This window comes from Oncorhynchus masou, chromosome 10 (genome assembly GCF_036934945.1).
Source record: "Oncorhynchus masou masou isolate Uvic2021 chromosome 10, UVic_Omas_1.1, whole genome shotgun sequence".
NCBI lineage: Eukaryota > Metazoa > Chordata > Actinopteri > Salmoniformes > Salmonidae > Oncorhynchus > Oncorhynchus masou.
The window spans coordinates 16138599-16148692 of NC_088221.1; the positions used below are offsets into that span (position 1 = coordinate 16138599).

General features: G+C 44.6%; 1 protein-coding gene across 1 annotated transcript in view; it reads left to right on the top strand.

Moving 5' to 3' along the window:
- The first annotated feature begins 564 nt into the window (after nucleotides 1-564).
- The window catches only part of stxbp5l (syntaxin binding protein 5L), a 240711-nt gene continuing 231181 nt past the window's right edge, over nucleotides 565-10094 (top strand). Inside the window, exon 1 of the mRNA XM_064976038.1 lies at nucleotides 565-1530. Within this exon, the coding sequence (XP_064832110.1) occupies nucleotides 1363-1530 (168 nt within the window). The 5' untranslated portion in view covers nucleotides 565-1362. The remainder of the gene's footprint in view (nucleotides 1531-10094) is intronic.

Below are 10094 nucleotides of genomic sequence, written 5' to 3' on the forward strand. Positions count from 1 at the left end.
ATACCAATCTGCTGCTTATACTGTACATATATATATATACCGCGGTACCACATATCCGTGAATGCGTTTTAACCTTTATAAGGAGGTATGAATGATGCACATGCGCCTTGACTAGGTAAACGGTCTGGTTTACCCAGGTTCAATTAAATTATTGATTGCTCCCAGTGATTTTGGCGGTTCACTTTTGTTCCCGCACATGACATTGACAAATTGCACAGCTGTCAAATGCAAACAGCTGGGGAAGGTTCTAACTAACCAAGCAGCAACCTTAGGCCTACACTTTAGCGTTTTCCCCATCCACACTTACTACGAGTCAAGTTCGGTTTCTCACGTGTGGAAGCCTCATGAATAGATTGTTAATAAGCCATCCTATGTTCACACAAACGCACGTTTCACAGATGGTGCTGTTCCACAAGCCAGGCAAAGTTGATTATTTCCCCGTTGCTTTTATTCACAATACTGCCTATTCAGTAGGTATTGGCTGGAAACCGTAATCCAATCGCTACCGAGAAAGGGCGGGGAGAGGAACGAAGGGAGAGGCGGTGCCGGAGTGGAGTCTTTCAGTACCATGGACAGCAACTCGCGCTAGACTGCAGAGAATCAGTTCTAGGGGACAGGGCTGCATACAAACGCTGGATCCTCGACAATTCGGGTATAAACTTAATTTGACTGATTCAACTCTCGTTTACCTGTTCCTCTCCTCAGTTCGTGCAAGGGTTTACTTTAATTTCTAGTTGTAATACCAGCGAGTGGAAACGAGCTGCATTTAGCTGCATTGTCTCTCTGCATAGACCTGCTTCACTCTCCATCCAGTCAAAAAGTGCGATTTAAAAATAATAATAAACATTGTTAAGGTAGTGTATTGGTAAGTGTTTGAACTTTAGCTGATTATATATCTAGTTAGTCTCTCATAACTGCTGCAGCGGTTGATTAGGCTATTGTATTGTAGTTTGTGCTTTGCCTTCATGCTTTATAGTGATGCAGTTTCAGCAGGCTAAAGAAACATGACGTTTCTTAGTTTAATTCTTTGCTGGGGCATGCTCTTTTGATGCGCAATATACATTCATTTGCAATTGGCGATTCTCTTTTACCTAAATATCCTCCTCAAACCAAGATAAACAGTTTTGTGGACACAAGCCTAAGTGCACAATGAGGTCCCTCCACGACTTTTTCAATTGCACTTAAAAAGAAGAGGGAGAGAGAGGGCGAGAGAGAGGCTGCAGGAAGCGACGCCTGCCAACCCTCAGGGGTTCCTACATCAAACAGACTCTCGCGTCATCTTAGCATTCGAAACGGAGACGACTCTTGATAGGTTGATAGAATATATAGACATAGAAGTTTTTCTCGCTAACCTAAAGCAAGATGAAGAAGTTTCGAAAGGTACTGGACGGCCTGTCATCCTCCTCCCCGGGGGGTGTCGCGTCCCCCTCGTGCGGCAGTGCAGCTGGTACCCCGACCGCTCACGCGCCCACTCCCCAGGATATCCATGTCCAGGAGACGCTAGTCTCGGAAAACTTTCAGATATGCAAGGTGAGTAGTGTGCGTGTGTGTGTATATCAGTAGGGCGTGTGCGTGTGTGTCTAGTTCTCCACAGTTCTGTTTCTCAAATGGACCGAGAATAAAACCGCCAAATCTACGGCCTTTCCAATACAAGTGAACAAGGGCCAAATGTGACAAGGACCACATGTTCATGCTGGCGAGTTGCTATAGGCTACAGTATATCAATTTACTAACAATGGTGGTGAAATGTTTACATAACGAAGCATTTTTTTTAATGGAATAGAGTATAGTGTTTTGTGTGGTATTGAGTAGCCAATAGAATAGAACCTGCCAGACTAAAATACTGTCATGTTGTCGGTTCACATGGGTGCTTCTCAATCAAAGTCATCTTATCTGAGTTTACCACTTTAGACGATGCCTGTATTCAAACCTACGCCCCCACCAGTCTCTCATTGGACCGTATAACTCAGTCTGGTTTGGCTATGTTGTGTGCTTATTGAATGGATAGAACGCTTTAGCACTTGTGCATATGTACTTATTTGGATAGTAATGTGGCCAACACATTACCCCTCTCTCTTATCTGTGACACAATACTTTCAATGAGGTGTAGGCCTGTATATCCTATAGCTTATCATCTCTAGTAGGCTATTGTTGTGTGTCCACATCTTGGGAGGAGGCAGTAGACAATTATGCCTTGAAAAGCATGGCGCCGTGGGCGGTTGTATGTGTGCACAGCTGGCTGCTCATTGACTTTGGGTATTACCGTCAACGCAGAGTGTGTACCAAATATGGTGGATAAACGAAAATGGTTCACTCAGCCCGTTTAGCATTGAAAACAAATGGTCAGTTCTGGTCTATTTAACTGGGTGTGTCTCCCATAGATACCAATGCAATAGCAGCTGGGTCTGGACTACTTAGTTCTGTGACTTTCATTTCGCTTCCTCTTCCGTCAATGGTGTCCACACTGGTGACGACCGCATCTTGGTGCATGTATTCATTCAATTACTGGTCCCGCCGTGCTCTGACCGTTCGCTTATAGCTCCCACCGCGCTCTCTCCCTCTCTCTCTCTTGGTCCCAGCAAATGTATGTGAATTTCTGTGGCGATGTGCATTTAGTAGGCTAAACACAAGTGGTAAGAAAGAATGGCTTGTAAGTGGTGGTGGTTGTTGTCTTCTCCGCAGACAGTTATTTGGTGTTGTAGAATCGATGACATAACGGCTGTTCCTTCCTCCCCATCTACAGCCCATAAAAAGTGAGCGAGCGAGCGGAGCGACCCTGCGGTACTATCGGGCTGATGTGATTTTCGTGGAGCTATTTTTAGAATGCTCCGCGCCCATTGCAGCCCCACTGATTTATTTGCAGCTGACTGGCGCGATTATTCCTTGCCCCAAAGAGAGAGAGGGGGGGGGATTTTGGATCTCACTGTAAATAATTAATTGAGGAGCGAGGGAGACCGGTATAACATTGTTGCTCAAGCAGAGGAGAAAGTATGAGGGGGGGATAAAATGAACAATGGGAAGATAAGGAGAGGCAGGCAGGCATTTCACTCCCAAACCGACGAGGTGGATGCTGCAGAGAACATCGGATTCTGCAAACTGGAGAAAGTGCTGGAAATAACCACGTGGTAGGCAGGCAAATCCCCGCAGACTATACATTTGTATTGTGTCTGTATTTGTAATTACACAGTATTTCCCCCACTGCAATCTTAGCTACTCAAGACTAAACGTTCATAACTTATGAATAACCTACAACTTGCCCACAAATCATCCGAGCTAACCTGTCATTAGCCTAGGCCAGTGTTTCCCAACATCTCGAGTACCCCCACCAGCACACAACTCACCTGATTCAACTCATTGAGGGCTTGATGATTAGTTGAAATGTTGATTCAGGTGTACTTGTCTGGGGCTACAACAAAAAGGTATGCTGTTAAGGGCACTTGAGGACTGGAGCGTGGAAACACTGGCCTATGCTATTACTGAACATCAACATTTCTTGTATGGTAATGGTTCAAGTGACAGATACACGCAGGTGTTGTCTGGCATCATTAATTGAACCTTGCTGTGACCACAACAGGCAGGAAATTCAAGGTAAAAGACGAGGTGTGCCTCCGGTCAAGTTGGGCTCAGAGGTGAGGGCTTGAGGGCCATATGCACGCCCAAACGTTAAATGTCAAATACAGAGTGCACTTACTGTGTTAGCAGCATCTCTGGCACCGGTGGTGTTGTCACAACCCTCACACCATTCCCTGCCCACTGTAGCAGACAGTACAGACGGGCGGGAGTGTGAGCTGAGCTACACGCTAATGTGTGTATTGATTTGAAATGTTGGTTCTACCAGTAACAGATAGAGCTATTATAGCTTTTCATGTGCATTTTGTAATGCTTTCTATTTAATAGTAAGCCTTTGAATAAAAATCTATGAATGGGGGTGTGGAAGAGGGGAATGGATGAATGAGGCAGTGTGCAGAGGAAACCCCCTCCCGGAGGCAGCACACCTTTTCTGGGGTAATGAGGGTCCTGGAGGTCAGTCGTCAAAAGGATCCCGAAGGAAGAACACACACACACACCCACACCCACCCACCCACCCACCCACCCACCCACCCTATAGGGAATTGTGCCCGTTTGATGAATGAAAGGCGGTCACTACCCCAACCTTTTACTCATTCATTAGTCTCTTTGGTATATTCTTCAGAGGATAAAATACTTTGTTCGTTAATGGTGTCACATCCCAGAGATTCCAGGTGTCTGTGTGGGTGGGTTCCAGACATTTACTGACTTCCTTAGTCATGACTTTTCTTCTTCTCTCTAGTGTGTGGGAACATAGCACACGTGTCTTACCGCTCTTCTTTATATGGCTTTGGCCACTATTAATGTCGGCGATGACGCGCGAACAGGCGTGTGATACGAGTGTTGTCACGAAAGCTCTCTGTCAGACTACAGAGATTGGTCAACTTATTCAGTAGAGCAGATCGAGATACCACGGGGTGACCGGCTGTGAGTTTGCCTCATCCAAACGTTGAGGGCAGGGTTGCATGGGGAATTGTCTGTGTGTGTGTGTGTGATAGAGGGAGCGTGATAAGTGGATGGAGCTCAGCTAGAATAGGCATGAATGTGAAGAGAAAGAGAGAGGGAGCAAAGGGAGGTCATGGCTGCAGGTAATTGCAGGTAGCATAGTGGTTAAGAGCGTTTGTTACATTACAGCCTATTTCTGTAAAAACAGGTTTTTATAAATATTTGCACATTTTGTACAGTTACTGCCCCAACGCTCTTTAACCACTATGGTCCCACTAAGCGCAAACCAGATGGGATGATTCACGCAGTCTCCTCTGACTGCCTGTGACTTGGACTCTGTGAAGCGTTTATTTGGGCTGCAATCTGAGGTGCAGTTACCTCTAATTAATTTATCCTCTGCAGCAGAGGTAACTCTGGGTCTTCCTTCCTGTGGCGGTCCTCATGAGAGCCAGTTTCATCATAGCGCTTGATGGATGTTGCGACTGCTCTTGAAAAAACTTTAAAAGTTCTTGAAATTTTCCGCATTAAAGTAATGATGGACTGTCATTTCTCTTTGGTTATGTGAGCTGTTCTTGCCATAATATGTACATGGTCTTTTACCAAACAGGGCTATCTTCTGTATACCGTCCCGAACCTGTCACAACACAACTGATTGGCTCAAACGCATTCCGAAGGAAAGAACTTTTAACAAGCCACACCTGTTAATTGAAATGCATTCTAGGTGACAACCTCATGAAGCTGGTTGAGACAATGGCAAGAGTGTGCAAAGCTGCCATCAAGGCAAAGGGTGGCTACTTTGAAGAATCTAAAATATATTTTGATTGGTTTTAAAACTCTTTTTGGTTACTACATGATTCCATGTGTGTTATTTCATAGTTTTGACGCCTTCAGTATTGTTCTACAATGTACAAAATAGTAAAAAATAATGAAAAACCCTGGAATTAGTAGGTGGGTCCAAACTTTTGACTGGTAGTGGGTTTCAATACACTGTAAATCAGGTAATAAGTCACATGTACTAACTCTTTATGCAATAATAGTGGTAACACGATTTTTGAATGAATACCTCATCTCTGTTCCCCACACATACAATTATCTGTAAGGTTCCTCAGTCGAACAGCGAATTCCGTACACAGGTTCAACCACAAAGACCATGGAGGAAACAATTCCGTGCAAAGCAATTGAAGGGTACGAAGGTGTTGAAGGCTGAGCTGTAAATCAATGAACATCTTTCTTACATAAGTGTTCCTCCTGTCTAGATGGGATAGGGCAGTGCGATAGCGTCATCCGTGGATCTGTGGGGCGGAATGCAAATTGTAGTGGGTCGAGTACAAAAAAGTATGGATATGAATAGACTCTGGATAAGAGCGTCTGCTAAATGACTAAAATGTAAATTCCTAGGGTGTCGGGTAAGGTGGAGTTGATATCCTCTCAAAGCACTTCATGATGACTGAAGTGAGTGCTACGGGGCGATAGTCATTTAGTTCAGTTACCTTCGCTTTCTTGGGTGCAGGATCAATTATGGACATCTTGAAGCAAGTGGGGACAACATACTGGGATAGGGAGAGATTGAATATGTCCCTAAACACCACACTGACGTCACAATCCAAAAATCAAGTCCTGCAGGCTCTAGTTTAGTCTTATCTTGATTATTGTCCAGTCGTGTGGTTCAGTGCTGCAAGAAAATACCTAGTTAAGCTGCCGCTGGCCCAGAACAGAGCAACACGTCTTGCTCGTCGTTGTAATCAGAGAGCTGATATAAATACTATGCATCACAGTCTCTCTTGGCTAAGAGTTGAGGAGAGACTGACTGCATCACTTCTTCTTTTCATAAGAAACATTAATGTGTTTCAAATTCCAAATTGTTTGTATAGTCAACTTACACACAGCTCTGACACACACACACTTACCCTACCAGACATGCCAACAGGGCTCTTTTCACAGTCCCCAAATCCAGAACAAATTCAAGAATGTGTACAGTATTATATAGAGTCATTATTGGATTGAACTCCGTTCCATCCCATATTGCTCAAATTAACAGCAAACCTGGTTTCAAAAAACAGAAAAAGCAACACCTCACGGGCACAACGCCTCTCCCCTATTTGACCTAGATTGTTTGTGTATGTATTGACATGTACTGTAGGCTAAGTGTGCCTTTCTAAAAAATGTATGTAGTTCTACCCTTGAGCTGTTCTTGTCTATTGATGTTCTGTATTATGTCATGTCTCATGTTTTGTGAGGACCCCAGGAAGAGTAGCTGCTGCTTTTGCAACAGTTAATGGGGATCCTAATAAAATACCCAAATACTAAATAAACACGACAGCCATCTGGTCTACACATGCTCTGAAGACTAGCGAAGCCTTGCGAGGGTTAACACGCTTAAATGTCTTACTCTCACGTTGGCCACGGAGAGCGGGAGCTCCCAGTCCTTCTGAGTGGCTGTGGAGTCCCTGCCATATGCTTGTGTCTTTAGCAGTTGAATTGTGACTCCACTTTGTCCCTGTACTGTCGTTTTACCACTGATTGCCACACGGATAGCATAGCTGGTCTGTTTATGCATGTCCATGGTCTCAGTCACCTTGTCGTGGTTCACGCTTTCAGTTTTGCGCAAATGCTGCCATCGATCCACAACATCCTCTATGCACTTCCTGATGAACTCAGTCACCGAGTCCGTTTATATTTCGATACTATTTTCAGAGGCAATCCAGAACATTTCCCAGTCTGCGTGATCAAAACAATCTGGAAGCAATCTCTGCCATGCTTTTCATACATACTAATGAAACGTGATCACCGAGCAGTGTGGACCTCCGGCGACAAGTCTCAACCTCCCCATGACCCATTATAATGATCAGCATAATGATCTATTCACAATTCATAAAGCGTTTTTCTCTACTCAAAGCGCTTTACTATTGTATGGAGGTCACACCCTCCACCATCCAACTGTAGAACCCAACAGCTGTAGCTAATCAATCAGTCAGCAAGAGGACTGTTAAATTCTGGTTTTACATCAGGACCCAAAATTGACACTCAATCATTGCATTTGAACTGGCTTTTTTGTCATTACATTTGACATTTGAGTCATTTAACAGACATTCTCATCCACAACGACTTACAGTAGTGAGTGCATATATTTTCATACTTTTTCGTGCTGGTTCCCCGTGGGAATTGAACCGACAACCCTGGCGTTGCAAGCGCCATGCACTGCACGCTTACACTCGGAGAAAAAAGGGTGCCAAAAGAGAACACTTTTTGGTTCCATGTAGAACCCTCTGTGTAAAGTGTTCTACATGGAACTCAAAAGTGTTTTATCTGGAAACAAAAGGGTTCTCCTATGGGGAAAGCCAAAGAACCTTTTTAGGTTCTAGATAGCACCTTTTTTTCTAAGAGTGTACCAAATGAGACATTAACTCTACTACCAGGATGCGTGAAGTTGGCCCTACTTGCTTAGTTGAAGTCCGTTTTGCATTCGTTTCCCCCCTAATAGTTATGATCAGCATTTGGGGCGAGAAGACTGATCTCAGATCTGTGACTACAGGCAGTTTCTGTCTCAGTCAGGGTCAAAGGTCAGTGGGAGGAGCCTTTATCTCCCTGTCTCCTCCTCATCACTCTTCGGGCATAGATGCGTGGGTAGAGGAGATGAGATGACGTCAACCCCATCTACGACCCTTCAAACTTTCTGCGATCGCTGGCCTCCATCCCGAGTCTGATGACTCATTGTTTCACTGCCTGCCTGTCAGAAGTGTTAGAGTGAGATAAAATAGGGAGGTGTGGGTGTGTGTGGAGGCAGAGAAGAGAAGGGGGAGGAGGGGAAGGAAGTGGGTCCGGGGGCTGTACAGTGTGTGTGTGTGATTATTCACCCATCCTCTTGGTTACTGGGCCAGTGGAGGATTATGTAGTTCTCTAGGAGCAGGTTTTATGTCCTTATTGGAGAGGTTGGTCCACTTACTCTCTGGGTGATGCTGCCGTTCCTGGCAAGCCTGGCAGATTGCCCACCACCTCAGTACCCCATGCGGTGCAACACATAATTGTCTTCAAATTAAGTGGACTTTTCAATCATCCCATGATCTCGCTAAGTATTGCTTCATCAATCTTTTGGAAAGTCTATTTTCTTCTCTTTGTCCACTGATCAAAGGCAGTGGTAAATTGTGTAGACATACTGTATACTGCAACTTAGAGCGTGTGTGTGTTTGTGCGTGTGAGCTATTGCGTGCATTCCCATGCATTTATGATGCATCTATAGGAGGGACCCTCTGACGCTCTTGTCTCTTGAGGATCAAATCAAATCAAATTTATTTATATAGCCTTATGTTACGAATCCCTTTTGGCCCGACAGTCTAGGGGGGATGGTAATGAGACTCGTAACATAACTCATGCAAATTATTATTGTGACAAAGGAAAAGTGGGAACGAAATAAGCACGACAACTGAAATCTACCGTCAAACTCTAGGTTTATTTATAAACACACGGTAATGGGGGGAGCAGGAAAAGGGGCTGAGCTGGACCCAAGGAAAGAAACCATAAGTATTCAAAAACACCCCTAAGCTAGACTAGCCTACTTTAACAACAGCTAACTAAACTAACCAAAAATACAGTGGGTGGTCCGCCCAGTTCTAACTAGTGTATTTAACAAAGTTCACCTACGGGTAGTGTATGCCCATGGGCGACTTGTCTTGGTTTCCCCCTTTTCCACCAGCAATCAAACACAAACACCATAACCAAAAACAATACTCACAGGTGATGACAAAGTGCTATGAGGTGCTTAAACAAAAGAGAGGTTACGACACAAAGCGAGAATGAAACACAGAGACCTACAGACATGGCATTTACAGAGATATTGAGCTCCTGAACAAACAAATGATGGGGTTTTTAAACCATGGGAAAGGAACTGTGATAGGTTTAGGAAATATGAGGAGGTGTGTCTTCTGATTGATGATTGATTGTTGACTGATTGGGGAGTGATGATTTTCACCTGTGAGGGGAGAAGGAGAGAAAAGAAACACACACACAGGATACACACACACACAGGATAACTGTATCCGTAACACCTTCGTACATCAGCTGATATCTCAAAGTGCTGTACAGAAACCCAGCCTAAAACCACAAACAGCAAGCAATGCAGGTGTAGAAGCACGGTGGCTAGGAAAAACTCCCTAGAAAGGCCAAAACCTAGGAAGAAACCTAGAGAGGAACCAGGCTATGTGGGGTGGCCAGTCCTCTTCTGGCTGTGCCGGGTGGAGATTATAACAGAACATGGCCAAGACATTCAAATGTTCATAAATGACCAGCATGGTCGAATAATAATAAGGCAGAACAGTTGAAACTGGAGCAGCTGCACGGTCAGGTGGACTGGGGACAGCAAGGAGTCATCATGTCAGGTAGTCCTGGGGCATGGTCCTAGGGCTCAGGTCCTCCGAGAGAGAGAAAGAAAGAGAGAATTAGAGAGAGCATATGTGGGGTGGCCAGTCCTCTTCTGGCTGTGCCGGGTGGAGATTATAACAGAACATGGCCAAGATGTTCAAATGTTCATAAATGACCAGCATGGTCGAATAATAATAAGGCAGAACAGTTGAAACTGGAGCAGCAGC